The sequence below is a fragment of the Curcuma longa genome, chromosome 5 (genome assembly GCF_044706935.1).
Source record: "Curcuma longa cultivar G26 ecotype Majalengka, Jawa Barat chromosome 5, ITB_CL_G26_1.1, whole genome shotgun sequence".
Classification (NCBI taxonomy): domain Eukaryota; kingdom Viridiplantae; phylum Streptophyta; class Magnoliopsida; order Zingiberales; family Zingiberaceae; genus Curcuma; species Curcuma longa.
In genome coordinates, this window is record NC_133865.1 from 10,406,640 (window position 1) to 10,423,779 (window position 17,140).

At 37.9% G+C, this 17,140-nt stretch overlaps 3 protein-coding genes and 1 pseudogene across 3 annotated transcripts; 1 reads left to right on the forward strand and 3 right to left on the reverse strand.

Moving 5' to 3' along the window:
- Window positions 1-1,463: 1,463 nt before the first annotated feature.
- On the forward strand, window positions 1,464-3,731 carry LOC141830164 (14-3-3-like protein 16R). Its single transcript, XM_074717647.1, has 4 exons — window positions 1,464-2,078; window positions 2,285-2,407; window positions 3,272-3,388; window positions 3,505-3,731. Exons 1-4 carry the CDS (start codon window positions 1,467-1,469, stop codon window positions 3,556-3,558), a joined length of 906 nt encoding a protein of 301 aa, XP_074573748.1. The 5' UTR covers window positions 1,464-1,466; the 3' UTR covers window positions 3,559-3,731.
- Window positions 3,732-3,749: 18 nt separating this feature from the next.
- On the reverse strand, window positions 3,750-4,888 carry LOC141829858 (homeobox-leucine zipper protein ATHB-5-like; annotated as a pseudogene).
- A 1,546-nt stretch (window positions 4,889-6,434) lies between these two features.
- On the reverse strand, window positions 6,435-8,920 carry LOC141830165 (signal peptidase complex-like protein DTM1). Its single transcript, XM_074717648.1, has 2 exons — window positions 8,506-8,920; window positions 6,435-7,015 (listed from the first exon to the last, which is right to left on the reverse strand). The coding sequence occupies exons 1-2, from the start codon at window positions 8,748-8,750 to the stop codon at window positions 6,928-6,930; spliced, it is 333 nt and encodes a 110-aa protein (XP_074573749.1). The 5' UTR covers window positions 8,751-8,920; the 3' UTR covers window positions 6,435-6,927.
- Window positions 8,921-10,013: 1,093 nt separating this feature from the next.
- On the reverse strand, window positions 10,014-15,594 carry LOC141829567 (ubiquitin carboxyl-terminal hydrolase 3-like). Its single transcript, XM_074717078.1, has 6 exons — window positions 15,207-15,594; window positions 12,752-12,868; window positions 11,863-11,961; window positions 11,584-11,772; window positions 11,260-11,441; window positions 10,014-10,732 (listed from the first exon to the last, which is right to left on the reverse strand). The coding sequence occupies exons 1-6, from the start codon at window positions 15,321-15,323 to the stop codon at window positions 10,333-10,335; spliced, it is 1,104 nt and encodes a 367-aa protein (XP_074573179.1). The 5' UTR covers window positions 15,324-15,594; the 3' UTR covers window positions 10,014-10,332.
- Window positions 15,595-17,140: the final 1,546 nt, after the last annotated feature.

Sequence of the window (17,140 nt, forward strand, 5' to 3'; positions counted from 1 at the left end):
TCAAGTATTAATATTAAAACAATACCTCATCTTTTTATCTTAAAAATAATATTATTATAATAGTTTTAGTCAAAATTAAAATAATTTTAATTTGATTAAAAATTATTACACAACATTATTATATTAAAATAATTTTATCTAATGACTAAAACGTCGGAGAGGTCATGTCAAGATATACTTGATCTCTTCCTAACATCACTCTAGTCCTCTTAGTTGCCCGTGTCAGAGACCTTTGTCATAGTCGAACCAATCTAATAGAAGCCAACTTGAGTAGAATCGTTTAGACACACTCCTAACCTCCTAAAAGAGTACAATCCTAGATATAACGAGGAGTCAATCCATCCCTTGATTTTAGACTAGATCATCATCCCACTTAATTAAAATTGTTACAACTTAATTAAAATCACTTTAATATTTTTAAACAATTTTGTATTGACTATTTTTAAAAATACCCATTAAGTACTTTTTACTATAATAAATTGATTTTTTTTAGGATAAAGCATCCATTAATTTTTGCCCCCCGTAATTTAAACAAAATTGGAACCTGAAAATTTTATTTATTTTCGTAAAAAATAGAAACTTTAAATCCAACTATTATAAATATCCCATTTTGAGAAAAGTTTTACTTTACCCCCAACAATTTGTTATTTTTCAATTTATCATTGATAGTTTAGTTGAATATAGTTCATTTTAAAATTTTCATTGGATCATTTTGCTAGGATAAATCGGGAAGCGCATACGACGATTTAAATTTTCATTGGATCATTTTGCTTAAATCACAATTCAGATGTCCTACCATTACACCATTGCCCCGGGGACAAATCATTTTGCTTTTAAGCTAACACTAAGAGAAGAGCAATTTATTAGATCCTATTAAAATTAACCATAATTCTAAAGGTTTTTTTAATGATTTTAAAAAATGATAGACAAAAAAATTGAGAGAGCAAATACTGTAATTACTGAAAGTTAAATATTGTTTAATTTAAATAATTGAAAAAGGTTAATAAATTATGGAACACAAGTAAAATTTAATATAAAATGTACAAAAATTATAATATTATTTCTTTGCTTAGCTGTCACCAATCTATCTCACACGTTTATTTATTTATTTCTTAACTCCGGCTATTCAACGGCGGATCCATTTGACGCGTGTCTAAACGAGGGACCGCACACAGCTGTCTCTCTTGTCTTTTGATATTTGCGCATCGATCTGATCGCCTCCGGCCATCGCTATCAGTGTCGACGGCGGATGATATGATCGCATGCGGTGTCCTATGCGTCCATCCGCAGACCTACCGCTGCCAGCCTTTTCCTCCGTTCTCTCCTGCGGCTATTACGCTGTCGTCTACTCCCACTGCCGCCTGCCGGCGTTACAATCTCGTGGGATCTTATCCAACAATTTTACGAATCCAATAGTAATCTAACGGTTGATAGTTAATCAGTGGGATGAGCTAAGGCATTGCAAGATGATAATTGAAATGGGTCTGTGGCCTCCCACTTTAAAAGCCGTCTCGCCTGTCTGCGGTTCGGCGTCTTGTTCTCCTCTTCGTTGGCGAATTAGGGCAGCGGGAGCGGCGGCAGAGACGACGGCGGAGATGGCGGGGACGAGGGAGGACAACGTGTACCTGGCGAAGCTGGCGGAGCAGGCGGAAAGGTATGAGGAGATGGTGGAGTTCATGGAGAAGGTGACAGGGGCGGCGGCGGAGCAGGGGGAGGAGCTCACGGTGGAGGAACGCAACCTTCTCTCTGTGGCATACAAGAACGTCGTCGGCGCCCGCCGTGCCTCGTGGCGGATCATCTCGTCCATCGAGCAGAAGGAAGAGAGCCGCGGGAACGAGGCCCGCGTCGCCACCATTCGCGATTACAGGGCTAAGATCGAGGCGGAACTCGACTCCATCTGCGGGGGGATTCTACGCCTTCTCGAAGAGCGTCTCATCGCCTCCGCCGCTTCCGCTGACTCTAAGGTGTTCTACCTCAAGATGAAGGGCGACTACTACCGCTACCTTGCGGAGTTCAAATCTGGCGCCGACCGCAAGGATGCGGCCGAGGCCACCCTCACGGCGTACAAGTCCGCCCAGGTGTTTAGTTGTTCTAGCTCCCTCTGTTCAACGCGAGATAATTGCATCATCCTTTCATCATGAATTCTAATTTTGTATACGCAATCGAGTTTTCGCTCGATGGCATATCTAAAGATGGGGGAATAAGAAAATATCTAGGATTGGGCTTCGGGGTTATGGAAATTTGGTCGTTAATTTGGTTTTCTTTTCTTCATTTGGAAGAACAGGATATTGCTTTAGCTGAGCTGCCGCCCACACATCCGATCCGCTTGGGACTGGCCCTCAACTTCTCGGTGTTCTTCTACGAAATCTTGAACTCACCAGATCGTGCTTGTGGCCTTGCGAAGCAGGTAAGCAATGAATCTCTTTGGTTCAAACAGAATCTTAATCTCTCCTTATGTAGTTGTTTTGTTAGAAAGCGTGTTTCTTCTCATGCAAAGCTCCATCTCTGTGTGATTGTATAATCCATTGGGGAACCTGAAATGATTACTAAACAAACTCTTTCCATCTTTTTAAGCATAGCTTTAACATTTTATCTCTTTCTCTTATGGTGTTAAATTTCAGTATTCCTTCAGAAATTCGGTGTTTCAGATTTATCTGCTGTTACACATGCTTTATAGCTGGTTTGTTTGATTGCTACCTCTAGTTCAAGAAAAATTGTTATTTATTTTTTGTTCCTGAATTGTTTTTTGTAATTCCCTCATGTTTCTTTGTCCATAACTAATTGTAATTTTGTCCTGTTTGCTTGATCCGTTTGCAATGAATCTCTTTTCCATGAAAACAAGAAGGATGGATGTTATTCAAATTTGTCTGTCACTAGGAACACATATTTACTTCAAACTGTTTTTCACTCTCTAGTATCTAGGCAATTTTATCTGCTTGTAGAATAGTATTCTAGCTAGAATAATCAACTAATTGAATTCCTTAAGTTAATTTTCTTTTTGAAGTGCACAACCAAATTCTGGAGTGATTCTGTATTCACAATTCCAATGGTGGTTATCTCCTTTTTATTAGTCCTAGTCAATGGTGGTTATCGTCTTACTTCTCCTAGTGGCGAACCTAATCGATATTAGGTTTCCTTTGACATTGGAAGCTTCCCAGTAATTGTATAAAGCAACTTAGTCAAATTTTGATTGGTTATTCAAAGAACTACACAAATGTGTTACGCTGTTGGTTATATGACTCCCTCACTTTCTTGATGATCATGCCAACAGGCATTTGATGAAGCAATTGCTGAGCTGGATACACTTGGAGAGGAATCTTACAAAGATAGCACACTAATCATGCAGCTTCTGCGCGACAACCTAACCTTGTGGACTTCAGACATGCAGGTATTTATTATTATTAGACGAGATCAAAGTATGGTGGATGATTTTGATCTTAACTTTTGTTCTAGTTTTTTTTTCCAGTCGTATTGACACACCAACTATTTTGTTTTTTTGGATAGGATGATGGGGCAGACGAGATGAAAGAAGCATCCCAACAGGATGACCAGCATTAGAAAGGAATGCATTACCTGTGTCTAGTTGAGTGCCTCGATCTACTGCCCATTGACTCTGCTGCCATTGTTTGGATTTGGAAGTGATGCTTTGTATGTTAGACTGGAAAGATACTACTTTGTGATTTACAATGAATTGTCGAAGTGATTGTGCTGTGAAGAAATATGTTTGTTTTGATAGCAATGTTCTGAAATCAAAATATTTCATCAGAGAAAAGGCTTCCACAGAGCTCACCTTCACTCAAAAAACCCTCTTCCAAGTAGAAGAGGAAGAACACTGAGCAGCATTGGCCCCCAAAAGCTCCCTCACACTCGACTTGGACTAAGCATCAACTGCAGGCTTCTCCAACTGAGCCTTCAGCTCTCTCAACTGAAACCGAAACACCAGTGAATGGATCAACAGATCGAGTGCGCGAATAGTTTGTGACAGTTATTAACCGTTACCTGAGAGATGAGAGCCTCCCTGTGGCTTCTCAGCGCGTCGACGTCGAGCTTCAGCGCGTCATGGCTGGCCTTGAGCGCGCCGTAGTCGCGCTCCAGCCGCTTGGCCTTGAGCCTGGCGCGCCGGTTCTGGAACCAGACGGCGATCTGCCGCGGCCGGAGGCCGAGCTCCCCCGCCAGCCGGAGCTTCCTCTCCGGGTCCAACTTGTTCTCCACCTCGAAGTCCTTCTCCAGGGCCTCCACTTGCTCCACACTTAGCCGGCGCTTCCTCTGCCCCAGATAAGAGCAGCAGTGCTCCTCGTCACACTCCGACTCATTCAATTCAACTGCAGAATCCATGCACTCATTAAAGCTAAAGAAAGTAGGAGTTGAGGAGGAACACTGACCAGGAACAACTGCGTCTTGAATGCTCTGGTGGGAGGCTGCACTGCTTCTGAGCCTCTTCATTGTGACTGGTCGAGTTGAGATGACTGAGTATAGCTTCATATTCATTTTGGCGACAGCATTCTGGATGCCAATCAAATATAGAGGAGATGATCCTTCAGTGGAGGAAGATAGATCACATCATGTCGTTTTCTTCTGGAGACAACATCATTGACACAGACTGTAAGCTCTCATGCAGTAATCGCCTTGGTGTTTGGGATGGATGAAGTACACCTTCTTGTAGAGGGATTGCAGCTGACCACTGTCCTTTCTTTCTGACTCCCATCCAACAACAAGAAAACAACAAAGCTTCACGCCTTTGCAGAGCAAGGAGATGAAGGGCTGTGAATCCTATCGAGCTCTCCATCAAAGAGATTCAGATATGCACCAACCCAACCACTGCCTAACCTACATCTTTGGAAACTGAAGCCTTTGTGTCAGCTTGTTAAGCACCTCAATGACCTCAGTTTAGTTGGCCACTAGCTGAGGTTGACACTTGGGCACCAAACAGTGCTGCTTGCATGAGCCTTCGGGCCCTGGCTTTCTTCTGTCTCTTCTGCTCCCTTCTGTTAAGTCTCCATTTGCGGCTTAGTAACTTGTTAAAAGTATTATTGTAGAGATGAAAATGATGCAGTATCAATCAGTGAAAACTAGGTCTTCACTTTAACATGCTAAAAGCCAAAGAAAAATTTGTAAGAAAGTTAGTCAAAAGCAGATTTGGGTGAAGTCCGGTTAAAATATAAACGACGGGAACTTTTGGCTTGCATGCACATAAATAGCCGACTCTGTTGCCCAACTTTTTGGGGCTTTTGGAGCATTGCGCTCTCTCGTCTCACTGTTATTTTTTTTCCCTTTTTTTTTCATAGAACACTTTTGATTTGATTTGGAGCTTTTATCGCTAGTAGATTTCAAGATTTCTAATTCCATGTACTTAACTTTTATAATATAATACTCAAATCACATGGTGTATTTTCAAAATACTGAAGAAGTTGAAAACATGAAAACATGTGTTGCATGAAATTTCGAGTTCGAATCCTGTTAGCAACATATAATTGTTGACTGAGGTGTTGTTTCGATAGTAGACTCTTATCAATATAGTAATATCGTGCCTTCAAAAAATCTCTTAGGAAGTTTTTTGATATGGGATCATTTCGGTGATGAGCCGATCACTATAAAAAAATTTATCCAATACAATTTGAATTAATCCCTCATCGAAAGAGTGACAGTAAGACATAACGTACCCATGTCGATCGATCAAAATTTATCATAAGTCTATTTGGTATGCTCGACCGCGTGGCTCCGCAAATGCCCCATGTGACAAACATAATCAAAAGCTTAAAATTATATTTAATTTGATCTTAAATTTTGAGAGAAATTATTGAATTATGATTTTTTTTTAATTTTCCCTAATTAAGGATAATTATCTTAAATTCAATTATAATATAAGAGAAATTATAATTGAATCATGAATTTTTTTGATTTTCCTTAATTAAGGATAACTACTTCAAAATAGAAATTTCATATAGTTTTCTGAATGTTAATAAAGATCTAGTCAACCAGCCTAGTTAAGGATTACCTGTTGTCGTATAACTCCATGAAATCGAATCATGAAGAAACTTGAAGCTTTATACTGACCTTGAGGCTGAAGGAGTACATGGCGATCTCGTCGGCGGAGCCCGGAGGTGGCGTTGAGGTGCAGCGGTGCGAGGCGGAGGTTCTGCCGGCCAGCCACCACCTTCGGTAGCTACCGCCGGCGACAATCGAAGCTTGATCGCCCTGTTTTAAATTCCCCAGATCGCAACTTTTATTGAGAAATCGAACAATTAATGATCGAATTACCCTTTGAACGTAGGAAGCAGGCGGTTGCGCTCCAGGGCAATGCGGATCTCTCCACCTCCTCCTTGTTCTTCACGCTCCTCGTACGCCGCATCTTCCGCTGGCCGCCGGCCGCCGCCTCCTCAACGCCGCCGCCGCCAATTTCGCACTCCTTGGCCAGCTCCGCCGCCTCCAGCAACTTCCCCAACTCACTCCGCCGCCACTCCAACCGCAACCAAAGAAATCTTGAGGGAAAACCACGGCTTCCAAAGACAGTGTTTTGAAACCTGTCACAGTTCTTGCATTGCACTGGAACATCTCCAAATTTACAGCAGATGATTGAAAGACAGCATCAGATAACCCTACTGATCAAACAAGCCTAAATGGAAGTGTTAACCAATACCATAAATATTTGTAAAGATAGGAGAGCAAGATCGAAAACCATGAATTTGTGTATAATCAAGACTGCATTAACTTTTGAAGAGGGTAAACAAATAAGAACAACCAAACTGATCCCATGTAGTGCTATTTTTTTAACAAAAGAAAAGAATGAACAATGAAGAGATTAAAGGACAAATTATGTGAGGGGAGAAACACACACAACAAACATGGCGATAGCTCATCAGCTAAATGGTTGTATCAGTTGAGAATTGAAATGAGAGATGAGTGCAGCTCATTTGATTGCCAACAGAGCTAATTTGAAAGGAACTTCCACCACTTGTAGAGTCCAAAGCTGTAGATTAGGGTTATTATTGTCACTCGCAGCGGATGAAACTTGAACCTGCAATAGGTAAAACAATTAGAACATAATGAAATCAGCAACATGATTGTTATTTCCTTTTTATGTAATTGAATCATACTTTGTTGAGGAATTCCATAAACATTTAAGAATTGATGAATTCATAGACGCCAATATCTTCTAAATCATCATTAGATTCATAGCTGAGGTATACGAAACAAGAGGATGCTACATCGACATTGATTATATTGTGTTACCACCATGATGATTCTAGCACTATCTTACATCTAATCATGATGGTTCATGATCAGTTGGTTACGACGCAGCAGACTTGTAAATGATGGTTCATGATCAACTACATTATAATAATGGCAAATCAACACAGTTGATCGTACTGAAGTATTTTTAAATTCTATTTTAAATTAAGGGATACATAAGGACTCGAGTTCACCTTTTTAACCACTAATCTTTTATCCTATTGATAACATGCAATAAAAAATTATTGCAAACATGGTTTATTCAATACTCTTGTATGATGAACAAGGTTTCTTTAGAACACTTGATGATCTTGAGTTGAAAGGAAATGTAATTTGACAATAATAAATAACAGAGATAACCAACAATATTTCCAAAATGCATGTTGTCGAGTTCTTTGATGAACTTCCACTAGAAGAAAACCATGATGCTTGTGCTAGAGGCCAATTTGTACAGTCATATGCATGTAATATTAATTCATTTTTCTGAGAGCAGCTCGACCATCAACAGAGTATTATCTTAACAACACAAAATTCTTGAATCATAATTGTTCCTCTACATGATTCACATGCTGAATAACAATGGGATTCTACAAAATAAGCTAGTTTTGATCTTCAATTAGCAAGTACCAGTGAGGCAAAACTTGTGCCAGTGAGGCAAAGCTTTTATTAGATTTCAATTCTCCTACCCAATAGAACTGCCGATCAGTAGTTGCTTTCCCAATGCTTACCTTCCTTTTTGGTGTTACATTGACCGCAGAACAAACACATAGATCAGTCACCTTCTATGGTTTCAGTTCTCTACCTATTAAATTACATGAGAACTTGAATTTTTTCCTTTTTAAAAGAAACTTCAATTGGTTTCAGTTCATCAAGCTACTTCACCAAACATGTGAAGCTGACTAGACAACAACTGGGAAGAGATTTGGCAGGTAATCAACCGATTCAATTGGGTACTGATTTCGATCTTAGTATTATAAGATGAATCTTTGATTAGAGAACTATGGAACACGTACGGATGCAAAATGGGTATGAATGTAGATGCGATCATCCCTAGACTGTGACATCTCTAGTTTCAATTTCCAGCAGCACAAATCTCGGAGATGGTTTTTAGCATACAGAAGAAGAAAAATGGATCTTCGAATTTCAGTAATGATAAAATAAAAGCTAAACTTCGGAGCTAAAGGAAGAGGGGGAAACGAATTAATCAGAAGAGGATAGAACGCCTAGAAATCAAGGAGCAATGCAAGTAAAGAAGAAACGGGATCGAAGTCGAACCTGAAAGTATCGTGAGCCAGAGCGACGCCGGGGGTTCTCCGAGCGGGCATGGGCATGGGCGTGGACCACTGCGAGAAGTCCCGATCGAAGTACTCCCAATCGGGCAAGAGAATCCCGGCGATCCCGAGGATCCCGAAGGCGTAAGTGCCAAGCATCTTCTTGAGGGAGAAGGTCCAGATCCCGACGAGGACCATCACCGCCGCCAGCGCCAGCAGGCTCGTCTGCAGCGCCGCCTGGCACCGCATCTCCGCCTCCGCTCCCGCACCTGTCCAACGCAGCCTCCGCCGCCGCAGCCCTAAAAGCGCCAAAGAAGAGGAGGGAGAAGCAGACGGAGAAGAGGAGCCGGGAGAGGAAGAGGCAAAGCGCGGCGAGGGGAGAGAAGAAGAGCGGCGTGACGATCGCGAGAAAAAGGCGAGTGTGGGGACGCGACCGAAGCCTCTCTCATTGGCTGGTGGGTTGTTGGGTGCGCGGAGTGAGGGGCCACTTAAGTTCACAATATTTATTTTTAATGAAATTCAAATTTTAATTTTCTTATTTCGTACACGGCAGACAAAAGGTCATTTTAAAACTAATTAAATAATTATGAAATCTATTCAGTTTATCTATCGAAATATAATAAATAATGAATATCCTCAATTTAAATAAGCAACCTTTTTAAATATTTAAATTATCAAAAAAATAAAAAAATTAAACCTAACTTTCACCAAATTTGTTGAGTACACGTTAGAACGGGAACAACGTTTGCGTGCCGACCCATAAATTTAGATTGATTTTATAAATACACACACTAATTCTATCATATTTGCAATAATTTAAATCTGAATAAATATGTTTTTTTGGTTTTCTTTTAGCATCTCAATAAAAAATAGTATCTAAAATGCTACAAAGGATAATAAATATTTTTGAGAAAGAAATAATATTTAATTAAAAAACATGTAGTTTTGTAGTTGTTCCGACTAATACATCGTGAATGACTTCTTATCTGAGAGACATGGTCGTCCCGCCCAATCCGAAGAACTTAGAGCTGTTTCTTTCGAAGAAGTAGGAACATATTCTGAATAAGTACAGGTATATACACATCAATCCTAACTTCTCTAAGTCATTAAACTCTTTCTCACACCGAATCCTAACTTGACACTCAGAATCTTAACTTGTCGTCGGAGTGACTTCTACCCACCCTCGACGTTTTTAGAGTGCTTTACAGATTTCTTCTTTTCTTTCCACAACCTTATCTCAGGAGCATGCACATAGATAACCCTTGAACCGGTATTGAAACCATCCACGGTGTATTGACTGAAACAGTAGTGCATTTCAACAATCTCTGCAAAGAATTGTCCTATCATTTTACTTTTGATGCAAGAAGATACGATAACAATTTTATCATTACACCAAGGCTTTCTTTTGAATTTGTCATTTTGATAGGCAAACTTAGTGAACGCAAACAAAAGTCGCGACAATAAAAACAGAACTAAATGAGGATGATGAACCCTCAATTGCTCACTCAAATATGAAATGACAACTTAATACAAAACTTGTTAAAGGAAGATGAAACTCTGTATCTTAGCAACATAGATATTAAGCCACACAAAGTATCTTACTCTTAAGATACCTTTTACCATGCAAATTATTAATACTGAACAAGATGGATTCCACCATCAAACTATACATCACATTGTATTTGTTCTATAACAATGGCATCTCCCCGAAAAGCTTCATGTTGAGAATTTGAATTAGGAATGCGAAAAAAGGTCGATCGGAGAAAGGTCATGTGACGGCGAGGGAAAAATCGGAAGTGCCGAAAAATTTGAGACACGGCAAAGAATCTTTCTATCTTTTGCTATCGAGGCTCTCGTAGAACAGAATGTACCCATGATCAGTGTTGCCTGTGTACTCCTGTGCTGATCCAAAGTACGTTTGGACGGTTGATTCGTCGATAATCTCGACGTTTTCGTCATCGAAATAGAGCCAATGGTTGTGGCTCTTGACGAGACTGACATAGTGTCCATGGTTGGGGCCAATTCCCACATGAACCACAACGGCAAAGAGTGCGTACTCGGTGTCTGAATTTTCGACAGTGTTGTTCAGTTTCAACTCCAAGGGAAAGACAACACGGTAGAGTAGCTTCTTGTAGCGGCCTAGCTGCTCGATATATTTGAAGCGCTTGAGATGGATTACGAGGATGTTCGGTGGCTTCTTGATCTTCATCCTCTTCTGGGCTTCTTGCAAGCTGCCCAAATATGCCAAAAGATACTAGATAGTTAAGACAACATACGAAAAAAAGGTGCCCGGAAACTACAAGAGATGTGCAAAGTAAATAGCAAAACAGCTACTAAATTCTACATTCCACAACACAATGTTGGCATTGGCTAAGACAGAATATACAGAATGTTGTTACTTAAAATGACGATTCCTCAAACTTGATCGATTTACTTTATGGAACAAGATTGTTCAGGTCAAACCATAAAATATAGTTATAATGAGGTTAGAAAATCATCATCTTTTTTTAAAAAAATTGATAATCAACTGAAAGGGTTTTGATACAAATATGCTTTTCATTTTTCAATGCTTCTATCGATTATCATGATACACAAGTCATTAAGTTGAAAGGCATGTGCCAGTATGAAGGCATGACCAGGCATTAGAAATAAGTCTATAAAAAATAAACCAGCTAACTATTCACAAATGCCAGGAAAAGGAAATGAAATAAATCTGCGATAAAAAGGAAACAGAGCCATTGACGATATATAAAGTTACCTGCAGCATTTGTCACAGAAGAATTTATCCTCTGCATTGAGAGTTTCAGTTGAGCTGAAATTTTTGAGACAACTTGTAATTGAACTATTTTGTTCAATGTCGAGGCTTAGGTCCAAAAATGGTTCATCTTTAGCAGTAACAGTTTCACAAAGCAAGCATTTTGTTTCATTGGTAAGAGTACCCTGTATAAAGCAATGACCACAGACCACCCAGGGTTTTTGTTATAAATCAGAATTAAGCATCATTTGGTTCATATTACAAAATTAAAAAGAATTTAACAGATAATGATAGTAGCAACAAGGAACAAGTCGCAAAAATTCTTACTTGAAAACTTTTGTGAACCCAAGTAACAAGGGGCTCTTTTTCAACGCCATTGACATGCAGAATTGTTTGGCCATTTGCAAGTTTTTGAGGTAACAATGAGGTGTCAGACGAGGGCTTTGGAGCATTGGCTTCTTTTTCTAGAATATCAACAAGCTCATTGAGCAGGAAATTCAAAAACTCATGAGCATCCTGTAAATGTATCAAGATATTAAAGTTCTTTTCAAACAAAAAAATCAACGAGGAGCAGAACCACCAAACTAACACAGAAAGATAATATACCTGGTGCATATAACTACGGAAGAGCTCATTTTGTTTTTTCACTCTTTGCACAAAACGCCTAGGAGAGACAACACCAGTTTTCTTTTTTTGCGAACTGATCTGCAGAGTAGAATGCAACTTGACATGATTGTATGCTTTACCTGGTTATAAACGATTAACAATTTTCCAAAAAACACTATCATTTGGACAAAGTGATACAGATTTTAAGAGAGAAAAAGCAAGTCCAATTGGTTGGGTACAGGAGGATACAACTATGTTGAAATACCTGATCACATACTCTGAACAGAATCACATAGAACAAAGCTAACCTTCTTTTTCACACTTACACAACATATGTTGCTGTGCAGAACAAGCAATTGGCAATTTCTATGAATTTCAAAAGAGAAGTAAAAGGAACAAAATCCAGAATTCAGGCAGATTTAAGATAATAGACAAGAATCAAGATACTTACCATAGAAAAACATGAAAGTGAAGAATACCTACCAGAAATACAAAAGGATGAGATGGCATTCAACAAGATCATGGAATGTTTTCAAGAACTGCACCACTGGCAAAATAATTATTATGACTTGTGAATTTAGCAAGCATTATTAATTGACCTTTGCTAAGATTTTGGACAGTTACGTCCAATAATGAAACTGGATTATAAGAAATTTTAGTATTCATAAGAGTCATGTATTGTATAACAAATTTAAGAGCCAATAATTCTGCAGCATTAGGAAATGTAAATCAATTTAGAAAGTAGATGATAGTTTATCAGTCTAGCTAACAAGTAGAAACATTATTAGGCCTCAAAAAAATTTTACTACAACATTTTTTGATCTATGAACAAATTAAAATATCTTTAGAATTAGCATAAATGAGAATAATCTTCAAAAAAATTACACACCTGAGAAAACAGGTCAGCAAGACAAGTCAAAAGATTCTCCTCTGCATCACCATTATTTTTATTCTTTTCATGATACTCCAGCAATTGCTCCCGGAAAGGGACACAGAAAAAAAGAGCCTAAAAGCAACATGGCAATCCAGTCGATTAGATCAAAAGCAGGAACATACTACAAATTCTTAACTGGAGTGCTTAGTTTACAATTCTATCAAATTCTTATCTTTTGTGCATGGTCCCATCTATCTATTTGGAGGGTTGGTTTAGTTTTTACTACAACATTGAGATAATTAGGTCCATACATGTTCTTTAGGCATAAACTCATTGATTCTCCTAATTCAGCAGATGAAAATCATACCACTTAAATGTTATGTAATTGCTGCTCATGTGGGGGATCGGCCTTTAATTTCCATCATCAGAATTTGTTAAGCCATCAATCCACAATATTAGTCGTTTCCTAATAGCTTATAGATTAAGCTTTTGATTTAAATGGTCATCCAACTAACCTTTAACATTGGAACAAAGAACCCAAGTGATGGGATCAAATCTTGGTTACCTTAATTATTCTACTATCTTCTATTTATGTCAAATGACACAAATGGCCCATCAAAAGCTTTCTGTTCCAGCGCAAACTTCTTGGTTTGCACTTTCTTGAAATTCATTAAATTATTCAAGCTTAATATGGCACTGAGGGAATGTTAAACTCTATAAGTTAGGTTCTTCCCTTGTGGGTTGATGTCAAATTAGAGAAGAGCCTTTCTGTCTAAAAACTTGATGTTGAATTAGAGTAGAGCCTTTCTGTCTGAAAATTTGATGTCGAATTAGAGTAGAGCCTTTCTGTCTGAAAATTTGATGTCGAATTAGAGTAGAGCCTATTCTATCTGAAACGATTACTCCCTTGAGAAAAGAGAACTATTTTACTATATACGCATGATGGACTGTCCCACTTCTCCACCTAAAACTAATGGGCATGAGAAATCCTACCTTCAACACACACCCTCACGTGCATCAACACCTTTGAGGTAATGCTCATGCCCATAACAACTTCGAGGTATGCGCCTAACTCTAAGACCATATTAAATTAAGGCCGAGACTATTCCATCTCAAATGACTAATCCTTTCTAGATGGAATAGGCTTGAGCCTTATTTAACAGCTACATTCAAGGATAAGTTGTAAGGAATTACCATAACAAAATAAACAAATAACATGCCAACTTAAGAAGCTGAAATAAAAGTACTGTCTAGTGATTTATCCCTTGATATTATGTTCGGAATGAGGAAGAACAAGTGATACCAATTTACAATGCAAAAGTTAGTATTCAATTTATTGGCAATAAACATTCTTCAAAAAGTATGAAAGTTAAAATGGCTAAAGATCATTTAAAGAAAAACTAAACAAAATCAAAAGAGACCATAATTAAGATTTACTTGCTCCATTTGAATATTAACTCCCAAATCTGCAATAAGCAAACTTATCTCTTAAGTTGAGATTTCACAAATAGGATATCTTGAAGTGATATGTGTGAAAGTAAGAAAAAGATTATTGCTCCAACAGTTATGTAATGATTAGGAAGTCACAAGATTCAACAGCATATTCTGTAATTCAACAAATTAGGAACCATGTTTGGCCAATAGTATTCTATCCATCTTATTTTTTCTTGTGCAGTTTAATAGACGGGCATATTTCCAAACATGATTCTTGAAGAACTATATTTCCTCCCAAAGGAATAATGATATCTTTAAAAGAGTAGTTTACCTTGTTCTATTTTAACTGATAGTAGTGCAAAATTAACCCACCAAGGGCCTTCATATCAATAAAAGGAGTCAAATTTTGCAAAGATAAGAATCTTGCTAGTAAATACAAAGTTCTGATTTTCAAGACGTGAATCTCGTGGATGATATATTATTTCATATGTCATCATAATAAGAAATATCTGTTCGATCTGCACAGAGTGAACTTGCTTGGATATCAATTTCTCATGTTCAACAGGAACATATCCTTTTCAAAGCGATATAGCAAAGAAAGTGGGGCATATAGAATCCCAGCCACCTATGCTAGGTTTAGAGATCACCGCCCTTTTTGACAACTAGAATTCCAGCTCTAAAGTTCCTTTATTGTTTGTTTGTTTTTCCGTTCCAAACAAGGCATAGAAATGCGAAGGTAAAACAATCAAAATCGGTAGTACCTGACACAACAAGGCAAACTGAAAAACATTAACATTTCTCAGGACGAAGGGGGGAAAAAATTAAGGTATCACTTTCATTTCACGATCGTTAATTTAACAAATCTGGAAGAATTAGGCAAAGAGAAGAACTAACGCCTAAAGGCAATCACATCCGGACCACCCTACGTCAAACAGAAAAGGACAAAAGACGATGTGAGCCCATTAAAAAAATGAATTTTGACGAGATATTTCACGTTGCAAAGCATTTTGGAAGAGGAAAGAAATGAAAGGGAAACCTGCAAGACGCTGTTGCAGTAGCAGGTGTTGCCAAAGTTCTCAAGGCCAAAGTAGCGCTCGCCTTCGGGGAACTGCTCGCCGAGGGCCTTCTCGAGCTTCGACCCCGTTGCTCCCATAACCCGACGCGCGAAACTCCCGAAACCCGCCAAATGCCCGATCAGGGCCACCGATCCGAGCAACCCCGAATTCTTAGGACCCCTATCCCAGCAGTCAGCCGCACCGCACCGCCCAAATCGAGGAGAACGCGTCGATCGACAGAGAACAGGAAGGACTCCACGCTGTACCAATGCTCCACGGGATCGTCGACTCGATCGGAAAAGGGGAATCTCTAGGGTTCCCTTCTTCTACTTCTTCGTCGCCTTCGTCGTCGATCTGTCGTCGCATATGCCGCAGAGAAGAGAGCGAGCGAGCGACCGGTGGAGACGACCGCGGAGGAAGATCGTTTATAATTTCGACCGACTTTACTCCCACAAACCCGTCCTTTTTAAGTGGCTTCCTGCGGGTCCCACAGCTCAAATGCGTACGTGTCGGAGGCTGAGTGAGCCTTAAGATCCGGGTACAGCGGCGCACGTAGTTCAGCCCCGCGAGCGTGCTGAAGGCTGGTACAGATGTGGGTAAGTGGTGGGATGAAGCTGTTTTCGACAAACGGAGCCTGCAGCTCGCACGTGTGTGCCAGCTCAGCGCATCTAGTGATCAGCTGTCTCATAACAAATAGGGTACATCGGAATACCAACTTTATTTATTGAGGACATATTTAACTACATTTTAAATTTCTTTTAATCTAAATTAAAGATATTACAATTTAAAAATAAAATAAATTTATTGAAGGCATTTTGGCATTATAAAACATTAACGATAATTTAAAAAGTGCTACTTATATTATATTTGCCACGTCATCATCACATTGTATTAAATAATTATAATAATAGTGATTGGAGAATAGCATTAGCTTGAAAAATATATGGATTAAAAATTTCTTTTATGCACGTGTCTTTTACAAATAAGTAAATTAGGCCGGTTATTGTTCGATTTTTTTATTAAGATAATATATCACCGAATCAAGTTTAATAGTATGAAAGAATCAAGTCGAATATTATAAATATATTAACATTTAAATTTGAATTTAAAAAATATATGTGATATTAAAATTTGATTCAAAGTTAAAAAATATAAATAATTTTAACTTGAACTTGATTCGGAATAAAATTTGAACTCTAGATCAGTTCGAATTGTTTGAATTTTAATTTAAACAGAATCAAATTATAATTTAAAATGACTTAAATTCTAATTTGATTTGAATTATTTAAATTTTAATTTGAATATATTTAAATTATAAAATAATTAGACTTCAATTTAAGTTTCGCTTGGAGCAGTGAATAATCAAATAAAATATTATAGGTTTAAATTCAGTTTAAAAAAATTATTGCATATCTTCGAGTTCAATTCGAATTTGATAATTTGAAATAAAAATTAAATATTTTTTGAGCCTGCTTAAAAAGTTCACGAATAGATTCGATTAGTTTGCACCCCTAATTTTAATCTTTAATCGTAATCAAAATATGTTTAGGTGAAGAATTAGTTAAATTTTATGAGTGATTTATATTAATAAAATTCAACATAGCATCTAAATTATCTAAATTGTCAAAAACACACTCCTTTTCAAAAATTAAAAGGGTGCTCTAATAGAGAATAACTATTATATGTTGCAGTATGTAATTGTAGCTATTACAATATATGTCGACTTATTTAATATTATTGTAATACTATAATAACTATTTAATAATTTTATTTTAAAATAATTTTAATGAAGTTTAAATAATTTTAACTAAGTTGATCAAGAATATTTTAATATAGTAGTATTCAAGTTTAAATTTTAAGATTCAAGGTTTTAAGATTTAAAATTATTTTAGATTTTATCTTCTTTCTTATGAAA

What these genes read in the sequence shown, in the direction of transcription:
- LOC141830164 (XM_074717647.1), top strand. Translation starts at nt 1,467, where the DNA reads ATGATAATTGAAATGGGTCTGTGGCCTCCCACTTTAAAAGCCGTCTCG. An exon ending in CTTGTGGCCTTGCGAAGCAG is followed by an intron (nt 2,408 to 3,271) that starts GTAAGCAATGAA and finishes TCATGCCAACAG; the next exon opens with GCATTTGATGAAGCAATTGC. An exon ending in TGTGGACTTCAGACATGCAG is followed by an intron (nt 3,389 to 3,504) that starts GTATTTATTATT and finishes TTTTTTGGATAG; the next exon opens with GATGATGGGGCAGACGAGAT.
- LOC141830165 (XM_074717648.1), bottom strand. Translation starts at nt 8,750, where the DNA reads ATGCGGTGCCAGGCGGCGCTGCAGACGAGCCTGCTGGCGCTGGCGGCG. An exon ending in CTGGCTCACGATACTTTCAG is followed by an intron (nt 7,016 to 8,505) that starts GTTCGACTTCGA and finishes TACCTATTGCAG; the next exon opens with GTTCAAGTTTCATCCGCTGC.
- LOC141829567 (XM_074717078.1), bottom strand. Translation starts at nt 15,323, where the DNA reads ATGGGAGCAACGGGGTCGAAGCTCGAGAAGGCCCTCGGCGAGCAGTTC. An exon ending in ACTGCAACAGCGTCTTGCAG is followed by an intron (nt 12,869 to 15,206) that starts GTTTCCCTTTCA and finishes TGTTGCTTTTAG; the next exon opens with GCTCTTTTTTTCTGTGTCCC. An exon ending in TTGCTGACCTGTTTTCTCAG is followed by an intron (nt 11,962 to 12,751) that starts GTGTGTAATTTT and finishes TCTACTCTGCAG; the next exon opens with ATCAGTTCGCAAAAAAAGAA.